This window comes from Hypomesus nipponensis, chromosome 13 (assembly GCF_054491055.1).
Source record: "Hypomesus nipponensis isolate SF chromosome 13, ASM5449105v1, whole genome shotgun sequence".
Taxonomy (NCBI): Eukaryota; Metazoa; Chordata; class Actinopteri; order Osmeriformes; family Osmeridae; genus Hypomesus; species Hypomesus nipponensis.
The window spans coordinates 11,233,653-11,248,681 of NC_140373.1; the positions used below are offsets into that span (position 1 = coordinate 11,233,653).

Here is a 15,029-nt window from a genome sequence, read left to right on the forward strand (position 1 = left end):
TCAGACGAAAGAGGAGAATCCGGCGATGGGGGCCCTGGAGCCGGGGGCCAGGCTGCTGGGGGGCCGGTAGAGGGTGCCGTGCTGGCTGGGGGGGTTGGAGCTCTGCTGACACGGGGTGGGAGTCCGGCTGCCCTTGGGTCTGAACAGGCTGCCCTGGCCCTGGGGCGGGCACTGCGCCTGGGGCTGGGGGCTGGGGGAGCTGAGCTGGGGGGGCAGGGGGGGCAGGGGGGGCAGAGGAGGCGGGGCGCAGTGCTCCGGGTCGCCCGACTCGGACTCGGTGTAGCTGTAGGCCTGCGCCCGGGAGATGCCCTTCTGCTGGCGGCGCCACGAGTTGTAGTAGGTCGGGTCGCTGATGTAGTGGTTGACGAAGGAGTGGGTCTTCTGGCGGTTCTGGTCCACCTCGTACTCGCTGTCGCTGCCCTGAGGGGGGAGAGGGAAGGGGGGGGGGAGAGGGAGGGAGGGGGAGAGGGAGGGAGGGGGGTTAGAAACCACGCTAGCTTTGATGAGGAGGTGTTAGAGGTTTGGATGCTGTAAATGAAAATGGTTGGTTATTTTAGGATCACAGTCGGGATTGAAAACAAGGTCTATCTCACTAGAGGTACTATAACACACACGGACACGCGCACACAAACACACACGCACACACAACGAGGTGGCGCATGACTGCAGAGGATGATTCGGCGCTGGAAGGATGACACGTGCATGGCAAACAGACCAACGACGACACTGGAGGGCACAGGTCAAATTGGAGATTTCCAAGATTCAACTTTTTGCTTCATCTACCGACAAACTAATCAAGCCACATGTTTTTTTTTTTTTTGGGGGGGGGGAGGGTGGGGGGAAGGATGGGAGGGGGGTTCAGGGATTGACTGAGATCTACGGCACACGGCAGAGGAGACGGCTCGGGGGAGGAGGGAGGGGAGAGGGAGAGGAGGAAGAGGAGGAGGAAGGGGAGGAGGGAGGAGGAGGGATGGGAGAGGGAGGGGAGGAGGAGGGAGGGCAGGAGGACGGAGGGGAGGAGGAGGGAGGAGGAGGGAGGACTATCGACCTACAGCAGCACTCTACAAGACAAACAAGCAGGCAGCCGCTCAGCCTCACCCAGTGCAGCGGGGGCACGTGCAGGCCGCCAGTCCCGTATGAGAACACCAGCGCCTCCTAGGGGTGAACAAAGACATGGGGTTTGTTTGTTTTTGTTTGTTTTTTTGTTGGTTTGGGGTTTGTCGTCGTGTTTGTTTTGAAACGGCCCCGGGTGGAGCAGTGGGTCCTGGTAGACCCCAGCATGCCGTTCCTTCAGTGGGACCGACAATGTTGCCGTGGGAGAACCCCTCGCCTCAACTGAACTTGTGTCCTCGTTAGAAAAAATTTAGGGTTGAAGTACCGTCACCTTCATTTTCCCCCGGGCTCCTGTGCCACTTACCTTCTCATTTGTTCGAATCATTTCAACCACGGATCGCGAGGAATTTCAAAGGACGCATCCTAGTCCCTCCTTTTGTCCTCGGGCTTGAAGGGGTTGGCCTACGTGGTTGTTTTGTTGCCATGTCACCAAAAATTCCATCTGTCAAAACAGGAACCTGCCAATCTCTGGCCATTCTGTGGGGTCTGGGGTTCTGTTGGCCATCACCTAATTGGTGTAAAAGGAAGCTGGCGATTGACCAATCGCCGCAATGGTGAATGACGCGGCCGCTTCAACGCCTCCTCGTACCCCGTCGGCCTGCCTGTCATCACGTTCAGTTAGGCTCGAGCGAGAAGCCTAAAACAGATGCTAGTGAAGGGGGGGGGTATCAGTTTTCAGCCAGCCAGAGATGGTGGTGATGTTTGGGGAACGTCAAGGTGGGTCGCCCCTCTCCCTTCCCCTCTTTATCTTCAGCATGGCGGGGGCCCTGAGTTGAAAGGGTGGTGGTGGTGGTGGTGGGGGGGGGGGGCTCCGCTATCTGGGGAACAGACCACTGTGTCTCCCACCCACCTTCTACCCCCTGTCCTCCAAACCTCTCAACAAACCCCCCTTCTTCTTCCTCCCCCTCCCCTCAAAACATCCATTGTTCCCAACCGACTACCCCACTACAACTGCCTCCACCCCCGCCACCCCCGCCTCCCCCGCCACCCCAAACCCTATGGCCTTCATGCCAAACTCCTCTATCCTTCACAGGGCAGGAGGGAGGACAGGCGGAGGAGCCGACGGCGGTGTTGAGTTACGCTCCCCCGGCTCCCCAGCTCTGATTCAGCAGGGAGGATTACTCCTGCCGCTCCCCTGCAGTCCGTCAAACACAGACAGGTCACACGCACACCAGCCCTCCACTCCCTCCCTGCCCTGACACCTTTACACAGCGATCCACTCTTAACTCATGGAAAGTTCAACGGTTACGTCCCTCGATGAAGCATCGCTTGGCAACGTCTCCGTAAGTTAACACCTACAGGATGTGTATATATATATATATAAAAAAAAAAGAAAAAAAAAAAGAAAATGTGTGTCTTGTTTGTGATTTTTTTCAAGGACTTGTCTTTGGACAGCAACATGGCTGTGTCCATGTGTGATACTGTTGCTTGTTTATCAGTGTAGGATTCCCAGAGGGGTTGGGGACACAGAGAGAGGCATTCCTGTCATGCCTGTGCTTTCAGGAACACAACGAGGGACCAACAAGAGCCACTCACACTGATCTGCACACCGCCGAAGCCCCTTCGAGTGACATGATCTCATTGACTGAGATTCACAGGGAACGCTGCGAGCGTGCGCGTCTGTGGAGTTTGGGTCTAAGTGTGTGCACGTGGGGCGGTGGGGGTGGGGTTGTGAGAGTATCCGTCTGCTTATGTGTGTGTGTGTGTGTGTGTGTGTGTATGCAGGGGGAAGTGGGAGTAAGCGACGGAGGTGGCCCACTCTCTCATGGGTCTTTGTGGTGTGTGTGCGTAACAGATGTTCTTTCTCCTGTGAGTCCCCCCTCCCCTCCCCCCCCCCCCCTCCCTCCCTCACTCTCTCCATTCCGCATCCTTTGTCCAGAACAACTCGAGGCCCTGCTTGTGGGTCGCGTCCTTGGAACGGGACGAGGTTAACCTTGGCACGGGTGCACGGCCACTGCATCAGCGATTCAGGCGAGCAGATTCCGGCAGATTAGAGGCTCATTAGCAGAGCCTGGTACTAGAGGACAAGCGAGGGCTGTGGAGGGGGTGAGAGGGTGGGGGGGGAATGAGGGTGGGGGGGCTCCGCAGCTATCTGGGCAGAAAACACACACCAGCCGGCCCACCGTCGCATCCCAGGCGCCGTTCTGCGGAATCAGGGAGTAGCCCCCCGAGATTAGGATGCAGAAAAAATACTAAACGGCGTGGGCCCAGCGTTCTGTCAGGGGACGGTTCAGTATCAGGGAGGTTGACGAAACTCAACACACCTCCTTTCCCCAGGGGCACTGACGACAGTTGGGACTAGAGCGTGCGTCGAGACATACCGACGAGGGGGGGGAGAAAAGAGAGGGGAACAAAAACCTCTCGTTTGAATGTAGGTCACCATTTCTTCTGACCCAGTTGGCGGAGAGAAAGCGCTGGGCGTCCCGCGACGCAGACGCGCTTGTCCGCGGCACATGGGGACAGGTGAGAGGGAGCGCGGCGACGAGCCGTCCGTTTGCCCGTGTCCGACGACAGGCTCCTCTTCAGCTGAATCTCTCAGAAGCTCCTAGGAGTCTCCAGCCCCCCTGTAGAGCTGACCCTCTCACCACACCCCGAGAGGGGCTAATCCTTTGTCCCCCCATTATGGATTATATGAAGGATGGGAGAGGGGTCATGGTCTGTACCACTTCCCTCTCATTATTACAATGAGCACAGCAGGGAGCCCGAGAAGAGGGGGGGGTGGAGGTTTTGGGGTATGGGGGAACAGGAGGGGGGGTGTCTTTGTCTGGCAAATATCATCTCTGTTGAGTGGCGAACATTGTACGACTGGATACAACAGACTGACGTGTTTACAGGAACCCGCCTTGGGGCGTGCGCGTTTGTGTATGGGCGCGCGCGTCGGAACGTTTGTATGCGGGCGTGGGTGCTCGCCGCGTGTTTGTTGAGAGTGTGCGCGTGCGTGCGTGTGTGTGTGTGTTTGCCAGAGCGAGGGAGTAAGCGATGACAAGAGAGGGGAGAGAGTGAATCCAGCTGTCTGCGGAGTCTTGACAGAGAGAGAGAGGCAGAGACAAAATGGTTCGTGTGGATGATGAATATGATTCCAGAAAGCATCCCGAGGTGCGTGCTGGTTGGGCTTCATCCATCACCCACAGTGGGACTTAGCTCCCCTCGTCTGGTGGGTGTCACGAGCAGAGACACGACGGTGTCTCGCCGTGTCTGAGCGCGACGGAGGCACGGGCAATTCCTATTTCTCGACACGAGTCAACTTTCAGAACGTCCACAGACAGCAACCTTCCTTTTCACGTTTCTTTTCGTTCACGTTTCGTTCCGTTCATGTTCTTTCGGCGAGGGACGCGGTGACGCCGTGGTGTTCTAATGCTGCCCGGCCTAGTGGCGAGCGGGTGTGTTCTGTGTCGACACCTGAAACGCCTCTCTGTTGGGCCCGGGCCAGGAATCTTTGTTGCCAGGAGTGAGAACACAGAGGGGGAAAACACCCGTCATCTTTTCTCTCCCGCAGACTGTGAAAGGAGAGGCACATGCCCTGTAATGACTCGGGGGTGAGATCACCTGGTCGTCTATGACTACTTTCGAATCGAAAGTATCACGCTGACGACACAGCCTGCAGGCATCCTTCGCTTTCTGCGTGTTTGTGTGTGAGTTTCTACGGGCATTTGAGCTGCCGATACCTGGAATAGCTCTGTCATGGTGGACTAGTTGGCCCGGGCAACCCTAGGCATTCATTGGATCCCCTCTTAAGGCGAGGACAATGGTTTGGATGTGGGCTGGGGTTCTCCTGGAGAAAGGTCCGGAGGGATCCCCACTCACAGCAGCTTCAAAGGACATTCCAGGTGCTCTGCCGGGGACCACTGGGTGATGATGAGGCTGGCTGTCAGTGGGCTGGCAGGGGAGCGAGGGGGGGGGGGGTGTGGGTGGGTGGGTTAAGGGCAGCTTCAAAGGCAGTTCCCCCCCTCCACCAACCTCCGGGGAGGGGGGAGTGGGGGGGGGGGGGGCAGGCAGGAGGGGTTAGTGGAAAACTGTAGATCGGAGCTTGTTTGACAATGCGCAAGTGTGACCACTCGATACGCCGGGGACGCGATGACATGTCGAAATGCCTCATCTCTGAGGATGTTTCTCTCCCTCTCCGAAAGATCCTGTCCGTAGCGATTCATTGCCGAGGAGATGGGGCGGATTGGAGTGAGGAGAGCCAGGGTAGGGGATCAGGGCAGCCGAAGAGAGATCCCCCGGGGGAAGAATTAACGCTGGGATTGATTCCGTCGACAGCCGAACCAGATTCGGAGATAATTCGGAGACGGCTCAAGAGTAAAGAATTCCGACATGAAAGGGAACATTTGAGGGAGCATGAAACCAGGGGAATTCAGGCACTGCTTCCACCCTGCCTTTCATCTCACTACCATCAAAACCAGCCTGTGGACCAGAGGCGTCCTCCCCTAGACCACAAGAGATGGGGGGGGGGGGGGGGGGAGAGTGTGTGTGTGGGGGGGTACTGCCTCTGCCTGAAAAGAAACAGCAACGACGAGCTGAGGACACGAAGAGGGTGGGACGGCAAAGTCAACAAAAGATAGAAAGAGACGCCCATGTGACTCAGTCGATGCCAGGGCGGCAGACTTGAGTGAGGCATCGTGGGGGAAAAAACGCTCGCAAGAGGCAAAGGCCTCCGGTCTGGACCAGGGTTCTGGACAGATGCCAGGCAGAAGATGCCCTCCCCTGACGCCTTGATGTGGAGCTGGGGGATTACGTTTTGACCCCGAACAACCACCATGCTGCTATCTGGACCCTACGAACTGTAGGCCTCCGGCACGGATTCTGGAACTTTCCGCGATGAAACAGGGTGACCATGACACACAGGAAGACGACACAGCGCTGGATGGACCACAGACAGCACACTCACAAGCCGGTGAACAGCTAACCTGTGGCGAGACGACGACGACATCAACAACAGAGCCCATCGGTGGCTGGCATACACACTGGCGCTGCGTCGGCGCTCTGAGGGTAACAGAGGCGGTTGGGGTACCTGTGAGTCGGAGATCTCCGAGGGCTTCTCCGTCAGACTGCTGCTCTCGGCGGGGATGAGGTCGTTGTACTTGGTGCTCACGTCCTCGTCCGAGTAGTGCAGGCTACCAGGGCTGGGCCTGGGTGGAGATCTACACACACACACACACACACACATGGGGTCAATGACTATGATGCGCACGATGGCTTTCATTTGTGTGGGGGGGTATCCTCCTGTCATGCCAGCTTGCCGGGGTAACCTAAAGCGACTTTGCTTCAAACATCAAAGCCTGCCAGTACATTTGGAGTAGAACACAGACCAGAACGCCACCCCTCTGGGCCACCCTGATTTAGAAGACCGTGTGTGTGTGTGTGTGTGTGTGTGTGGTGGGGTGCCTGTGGGTATCTGATATAGACAGTACAGATGTGTGTGTGTGTGTGTGTGGGCAGGGGGTGGAGAGAGGGGCATGGGGGGGGTGACTTTATGAGAATCATGGGACACCCATGAGGTGACTGCCTCCAGCCTCCCCAGGGATGAATATCTCTCCCTGATTAAATCCTCGATGTGGGCTGAGGAATGGCAGGCACCAGGGCCTTGTGACCCAGGAACACACTGAAGCTTTGTGGAGCCAACTGCTCTCTTCTCTCCAGCAGGGAGGCATGTCTTTACGTTGAAGGATATGCCCTGCCCCGCGTCAGAATACAGGATAAGGTCCAAGTCAACTGAAACAACAGCCAATGCTGATGAATATCTCCTGCAGAGGTAGAAGGTTGGATTTGTGAGGGAGGGGAGGTCAAGGAGGGAGAGATACAGGTCAAGAGAGAGAAGGAGAGAAAGAGAGAGAGGTAAAAGAAGAGAGATATAAAGGAGGAAAGAGATATTGAGAAAGCAAGGAAAGGCAATGTGTAGTCTCTCCTCTGTCCCAAAGCTTCTCCAGATTTTCCACGAACCCAAACCCTGAACAGTCTTCCATCTGTGTTGGATTGGTCCTGGTTTGGCACGGCCTGGTTTGGCACGGCCTGGCTTGGCTCAGACTGAGTCTCGACTCTCATCCAGGCCGCACTGGGGCGGCTACAGACAACCTTTACCCAGTCTCAATCTAGCAAAGCATTTGCATAACTATTTTCCACATAAACATGTTTCCCAGCAAATGCATTCCTAAGACATTTGAGGTGAGAGTTTGTTATCATTGGACGACTTTTTGTCGTTGGAAATTTACGATACAACGGTACAGTAGAATTCAAAGTTGTGGACTGATTTCAAACCGTCTCAGCCATTAAGGGCCTAATCACAGAGCGAGTAGCGATTCAGGTACATCAAATCAGGCTAATAAACACTAACTAGATAAGGTTTAATCCACTCAACTGGAGTTGAGGACTGAGACACAGACAGTGACAAGGCCGCGGCTGGTGTGGAGGCTGGGCTGTGTGGAGGCTGAAGCTGTGTGGAGGCTGAAGCTGTGTGGAGGCTGAAGCTGTGTGGAGGCTGAAGCTGTGTGGAGGCTGAAGCAGTGTGGAGGCTGAAGCTGTGTGGAGGCTGAGCTGTGTGGAGGCTGAAGCAGTGTGGAGGCTGAAGCAGTGTGGAGGCTGAGCTGTGTGGAGGCTGGGCTGTGTGGAGGCTGAAGCAGTGTGGAGGCTGGGCTGTGTGTAGGCTGAAGTAGTGTGGAGGCTGGGCTGTGTGGAGGCTGAAGCAGTGTGTAGGCTGAGCTGTGTGTAGGCTGAAGCAGTGTGGAGGCTGGGCTGTGTGGAGGCTGAGCTGTGTGGAGGCTGGGCTGTGTGGAGGCTGAAGCTGTGTGGAGGCTGAAGCTGTGTGGAGGCTGAGCTGTGTGGAGGCCAGCGGAGGTCCTGACAGCCTCTCCTCTCTGACCTCGCTGACAGAGAGGACAGTCTGACTTGGATGGAAGGACTCTGCACAATCTGTCTCCCTCCTCCGATGAAGACTGTGGACCCCTCGTCACCCCTCTCTGTCCTCCCCCTCTCCCTCCTGTCCGATCTCTCCATCCTCCCCCTCTCTCTTTCTCTCATCTAATCTCTCCATCCTCACGCTTTATCTCTGCCCCTACTCTTCTCTCTGTCCTCCCAATCTATCTCTCTCTCTCTCTCTCTCTCTGGACAGTGTTATCCGGTCTGTCTGCAAGGGCCCAGTGAAAGATAGCGAAGGTAACCATCTGTTACCGAGGTCAGAATCCCCCCAAAACAGACCCTGCGCAGACAGAGTGAGACCTAGCCTCGCCCCGCCTGGACAGAGAGTCGCCCCCCGCCCCCCCCCCCCCCCCACCCCCCAACCCGCCCCCACCCGCCCCCCCGCCCCCCCCACCAGAGTAAACACCCCACTGCGCCTGTCCTAGTGAGCCTCCAACACACCCCCACTTCCTCCTGCCGCTGGAGTAGCTCAACCGCAATGATGCTGACCAGCACAGTGTCCACACAGAGCATGTCAGTTTCTCGGGGAGGATTATGATAAACAGCCTGTTTGGAAATGCAGAGCACAGCAACAGTCTCCCTTCCTTCCTGCCCGTCTCCCCGAGAGTCTCGTTCACTCCTGAGCGAGGGGTGAATTATGGATGAGCTCCCCTGGAAGGAGGAGGAAGAGCGATCATCCCCCGGTGGAGGGTAAGGGGTTAATCATGTATAATCGCTGCTGGAGGGGAAAACTCATCCCTCTCTTACCACCCTCTCCCTTTTCTCTCTCTCTCTCTTTCTCTCTCTCTCTCTCTCTCTCTCTCTCTCTCTCTCTCTTCCTCTCTCTCTCTTCCTCTTCCTCTCTCTCTCTCTCTCTCTCAGAAATCAGAATCTCTCACTATTTCTCTCTGTAGGGACTCATTTACATGTGTCTGACGTTCAAGGGTCATGCGAACTCTGGGAATGTTCAAATCTGTGTTTATTTGCGCTCAGTAATGGAAGGGAAGATGCAAAAACACCAGCACACACAGACAAACTATAAACAAAAGGCATTTCAATGCTTCTTGTTTTTCTTGCTGCAAGTAACACAGCTTTGTTGTGTTTCTTTAAATAACCAGACTGCAGCAAATTCTTGTCAGCGCTTCACACAGTATTAGAATCAACACACACTTCCTCTCAAAGCATATTTTTTTGCTGAATAACCCCCCACCACCCCCCAAAAAAATAAATACAAATGATTCAAGCTCAGACTTGGGGTGCGATGGATTCGACAATTTGTTGGAGCGTTGTTGTCGAGTGTGAGCTGCAGCAGGGAGCCCATAGCGGCCCCAGGTATTCGAATCCATCACCTCGGCTGTGTGAAGGCAGATCAGAGGCTGGAGGATCTGTGCATTCCAGCCTGACCTGGCCGCTCCTCAAAGACCCAGGGCAGCTTTGATCCTTCGTCAAGGTCACACAGACACACACACACACACACAGTACAGTACTCACACCAGCCAGCACCACAGGGAAAAGGAAAAAAGCACGCGTGCTATTGGACACGCAGATTCAGCGAATTACACACATAAACACTTACAATTATACACACACTCCCCTGTGTCCGCAGTCAGCCTGAACCTGTGGCATAGACTTCTCATCAAAACCCAGGGACTGTTATCCAATTGAAAATATTCCTAATGAAACGAAATGCTTCTGGGAGGAGATCTAGACACACACACACACAGACACAGACACACACAGACACAGACACACACAGGAAGTGTGTGTCCATACACATGAAAGCCTTCTGTAGTTGTGTGGTGTAAGTGCTGTATCTGTTCTTCCCCAAATTCCCCCACCTGGGGATTATAATAAAGTGCTGTCTTATCTCTTCTATGCAGTCTCTCTGGTGATGATGGGCTGTTTCTCAGAGTAGGAGTCTGCTGAATGCGTGACGAGAGGTCAGGTTTCCCAGAGCCTCCTTAGCACAGCAGAGAGGCAGAAGGCTTCTCACCGTGAGATGTTTCACAGTGGAAACTCTGCTATGGTCTGACGAAACGGCTACTCTTTTACAAAGCTCGACTTTCCACCGGGCTCCAACCTCGAACTCCACCTCAAAGCACGAGGCCCATTTAGTACCCCTCTCGGAGGAACGGGTCATGCGTGTTCAATTGCATTCATTTGAAGAGACAACGGTGTTTGGGTGCGTTCCTGACCTGGTGTACACGCCGTTCTTGCGGCAGAAGGAGTTTTTGACGGACAGCCGTCGGTTGTTGAGCTCCAGCGCGGGGAAGCGTCCCTCGTCCAGGCTGACCATGTCTCCGTGCGTGAGGGCGTTGCAGTTGGAGTTGTTCCCTGAACACACATAGGAAAATTCTGTGTGACCACAGGCCGGTGACACGGTGACGGTTAGTGATGCAGAGACGGTCAGGGTGATGAAGGGGGTGGGGGGGAGGGGTGGGGGGTGGGGGGGGTAGGGTAATGAGATACAGGGTCTACAGCATCATCTACAGACAGCCAGAGGTCAGAGCGGGGTTCGCATGGCGAGTGGAGAGTGAGGTCACGAAACGACGAGTCACGACGAGTTCTCTTGACATTTCAGCTACAGGGGAGAGAGAGAGAACTCGAGGTCTATTGATAGAAGCCCCGGCGACGTGACGGCATGGAAGAAAACATGACCTCAGCTGAAACTCCCACCAGCTGTCTCCAACACTGATCAGCGGTGACTCATCTGCAGACTCAGCGTTTGTCTGCGTATCCCTCACCCCTCCACCCCCACCTCCCCCCTCCACCCCCACCTCCCCCTCCGCCTCCCCCGGGGCTTATAGACACCTAGCCTGCAAAGACATCCCCCCCCCACCCCACACACACACACACACACACCGTCTCCTCTAAAGAAAGGACCCGTTCCGAGGTTACACCAGGTGAACCGGGGCCTGCACAGACACAGAGGATTGTGCAACGGGTTGGCAGGGAGAGAAAAGGGGGATCTGGGGGGCGGAGGGAGGAGGAAGAGGGGGGCGGGGTCTACTGTGAGAGCCTCTTTGTGTGTGACAGTGAGAGGGAGCCTCTGTGTTTCCTCTCTCAGTCAGAAGGACGGCCAGTGACCCGTGATGGTACAGTGCCCTCCTGCCTTGGCCTGGCAGCCTGGGAGCTTGGCAGGCTGGGAGCCTGGCAGGCTGGGAGCCTGGCAGGCTGGGAGCCTGGCAGGCTGGGAGCCTGGCAGGCTGGGAGCCTGGCAGGCTGGGAGCCTGGCAGGCTGGGAGCCTGGCAGGCTGGGAGCCTGGCAGCCTGCCGCTGGCACAGCCTGGACAGAGGAGCTGAGTGATGGGAAACACTCGCTGATGTCAGAATCGTGCTCGACCGCACAACAACAACGCCCCCTCCCCCCTCTCCCCTCACTCCCCACCACCACCTACATGCTACCACCCCCCCACTTCTGTTTGTCGCTCCCCCCGCTCTTTTCTTAGCCGTTTCTCTCCTCTTTTTTCTCCTCTTCTCTCCTCACCCCCCCCCCCTCCCCTCCCCTCAGTCAGCCCCTAACCCATCTACCTCCCGCGACTCTCCTGGGCTGCAGAGGAACGGGCTCAGACCCACCTGAGTCCGACTTCTTGGAGTACTTCTTACTCTGGCCTCGGATGATGAGGATGAAGACCAGGAGGAGGATGAAGATAAGGCCCACCAGGGCCACCACCACCAGGAACCACCACTCCTCATAGAACGGCGCCACCTTCTGGGCTGGAGGACAGAGCGGCGACGGTAAGGGAACAACAGGGACTCCAAACATCCCCCGAGAACATTCACACGTGTAGAGCCAAGTGCAATGTTTTGGTAAGGATGGTAAAGCTAGGATACTCAAGGTCCCTATCGGTCACTCACCAGAGATGGAGGGAGAGGGGGAACTGGGAGTGCCGTAGCCGTAGTCGTTGACCCCTATGACCCGGAAGTCGTAGCTGACGCCCTGCTTCAGGATGTCCATGTTGAACGTGTATGATGTCACTTCCTTGGGGATGTCTTTGATCAAGATATCCCACAAGCCCTCATCTACGACAGTGGGGAGAGGGAGCGTTTCAAGTTACAGTCCGACATAATATAAACATTAAAATAAAGACTATAAAGAGTAGCTGATGAGTCGAGTCTAAAAGCCTGGTTTACAATAGCGTAAAATCACAATCTGGCGTTGCATGAGGTAATCCATAACACAAAAACGTTTTACAATTCATAAATTTCACTGCTCTCATAAATCCTATAACAGTCTTTACGGCAACACAGAGGAGACATAACTCACCAGAGTGAATATGAGCAGTTTTTCTGTTTGCTCTGTAAAAGATGCCAGGGAACATAAGGCCTGAGTGCTAATGATCCTAAATCTACTTTGGATTTTGACAACATTTATAGAGGCCTCCACAACACAGGCAGACACCAAGGCTCATGCAGAGTGCGATGGCTGTGTTCGGAGAGCGAAGTCTGAATGGATTAGGGGAGCAGAGTCATTAGGCCAGCGGTTCCCAGTGGTTTCTGGACGATGATGTGTGTGTGTGTGTGTGAGGGAGGGGGCAACACCAGTCCATCATCCCACGCCCCTCCTCTGAGTTGATAATCACAGTGGAACGCAAAACCACTGGTCCCCATATCCCCACTGTAATCAATACAACCGCTAGAACCTGCTGACCAGCACTTAAGAGAACCTGATCTGGCAGCCTTTGTGAGTGCTTCAGCGCCTGGGCCCGGAACATCGGGTGGTGAGGTGAAACCATCACGCTCAGGGGGTGAGATCTCCTGGAAGCGGCGGTGGTGCGGCTCACCTGAGGGTCTGGCCTCGATGACGTAGCGCGTGATGGGGGAGCGCCCGGGGTCTCCGCTGGCCCAGTGGATGGTCAGGGCCGAGCCGTAGCGAGAGATGAAGGGGTCTCCGGGGGGACCCGGGGCACCTGGGAGCCAGCAGAGGGAACCCCCGTGTTAGAAAGACACGTTTAGAGATCTGCTGCGTGTCTATCTACAGACGGTGAGACGGGCAGACAGTGAGGATCCGGCCGAGAACCAGAACCAAAACAAAGAGACAGACAGGCAGATAAGCAAAGAGATAGACAGATACACAGGCAGGCAGGCAGGCAGTCAGGAGGAGAAACAAAGAGAAAGAGACACAGACACAGACAGACATAAAGATGGACAAACTGACAGGCATAGAGATAAACAGAGACAGGCAGGCAGGCAGGGAGAGAGAGCGAGAGATAAACAGAGAGACATACAGACAGACAGACATACAGACATACAGAGAGACAGACCTTCCCCAGGGCCGGTGGTGATGTTAGCCTCCACATCAGGGCCGTAGGTGAAGGTTTTGGCGCGGATGCGGAAGTTGTAGGTGACCCCGTCGGCCAGATCCTTGATCTTCATCCAGAAGGGCGCGCCCCCCTTCACGTCCACCGTGACTATCTTGCTGACTCCTGGGGGGGAGGGGGAGTGAAGACAGTCGACACAGGCCACTGAAGAGTCTAGACAAACACACCACATTTAGAGCGGGTCTCACCCCCCGGGCGACAACACACAGGGACACAAGCACACTCAAGCACTCCCATTAGTTCAGGTTACTCAGGTCATTGGCTTAGTCACACATCATCCGATGAAAGCGATCGAAGCTACGTTATTCGGCCGCGGCTGTATGTGTATGTTTGATGGTGTGGTGATGGTTAGAGTCCCAGGTGAGCCTGGGTGGGCTATGGATGGGTAGGGGCGGGGCTTACCGTCGATGGGGGTGTAGGGTTCGTAGACCAGGCGGTAGCCCTCGATGATGCCGTTGGGATAGGTGGGCTCCCCCCAGGAGACGTTGACAGAGGTGGTGGTCAGCTCGCTGAAGTGGATGAAGCTGGGGGTGCTGGGGGCTGACGGACAGAGGGGAAAGGTTAGCGTAGCGACAAGACATGACGGCACCTGGACTTTGGTATGCCATTTCTGGGGCTGGTTGGGGGTGAGAGGTGTGGGGGGGGGAGTAAGTTCAAGTTTGTTTGTCAGCGACTGAAAAAGGAAAAAAGCTGCCGAGAAAAGCGACGCAACGAAAAGCGTTTGAAATGGGGGGTTTGTTTTTTGAATTGGTGTCAAATGACTCCAGGCTTGAGGCTTCGATTCTTCTACCACAGTGACTGGCGACGCAACAACCTGGCAACCCTACTGCAAAGAACACAGTTCCACTGTCCTCGAGACATCCCCCACACAGCCTCCTTGTCCTGAAATCAGCCCTGTGCATCTCCCCTCATCCCTTCTCTACTCATCCAGCCTGTCATCCGCTTCCTCCTCCATGGCTTCGGGCCACAGGACTCGCCCCCCCCCACCCTCCCCCCCCTCTGTACACAAAAAAACTCCCACACTGTAAAAGCATTCCCTTCCGATGAAAAACACATTTCATACTCCCGTTTCAGAGTTGTGTGTGTGCGTGTGTGTGTGCGAGTGTGTACATGTCATCCTGTGAGGGGATGCAACAATGCTACGACTGTCCTCCAGTGCTGCCCAGGACATTGAGACGGAGGAGCCTGAGGAACGGCAGCGCAGCCCAGAAACCACAGGAGCTCGGAGACAAACAAGTCCACAGCCAGGAACCCAAGAACTCCCTCCGGACATCCTCCATACCATCCCCGCTTTCTGGAACCACGGGGCGATTGGTTGTGACACGGTGCTTATTTCCTGCGGTTCCGCCACATTTTTTCGCCACACCGACGAGCCGGGAACGCCTCGTGTGTCCGGAGTTTCGGAGAAACGATTTCCAGAATATTCCGCCTATTCTGATTCATGGCTTGTGTGTGTGTGTGGGGGTGGTTGGGTGTGTCCCGGTTCCTCACCAGCCTGCTGGGTGCGCCCCCTGGTGGCGGCGCTGCGAGGCCCGTCCCCGGCAGCGTTGAAGGGGGCCACGCTGATCATGTAGGTGGTGTAGCCCGTCAGGTTCTTCAGCTTGACCCCGCCCTCGGGCAGGAAGAGGGTCCGGAGCCTCTCCGACTCGTTCTTGCGCTGGAACTCCCAGAAATACACCTGGGAGCAGAAGAAGAATGGCACGT

The 15,029-nt window shown here is 55.7% G+C and overlaps 1 protein-coding gene across 1 annotated transcript in view; it reads right to left on the reverse strand.

Annotated features, from left to right (window-relative positions):
* Positions 1-15,029, reverse strand: part of sdk2b (sidekick cell adhesion molecule 2b) — a 63,899-nt gene continuing 48,870 nt past the window's right edge. The window contains exons 36-44 of the mRNA XM_084670095.1: positions 14,817-15,003; positions 13,728-13,865; positions 13,269-13,430; positions 12,789-12,914; positions 11,863-12,027; positions 11,581-11,721; positions 10,200-10,338; positions 6,125-6,254; positions 1-420 (exon numbers count right to left, since the gene is read on the reverse strand). Coding sequence (XP_084526221.1) covers positions 1-420; positions 6,125-6,254; positions 10,200-10,338; positions 11,581-11,721; positions 11,863-12,027; positions 12,789-12,914; positions 13,269-13,430; positions 13,728-13,865; positions 14,817-15,003 — 1,608 coding nt within the window. The remainder of the gene's footprint in view (positions 421-6,124; positions 6,255-10,199; positions 10,339-11,580; positions 11,722-11,862; positions 12,028-12,788; positions 12,915-13,268; positions 13,431-13,727; positions 13,866-14,816; positions 15,004-15,029) is intronic.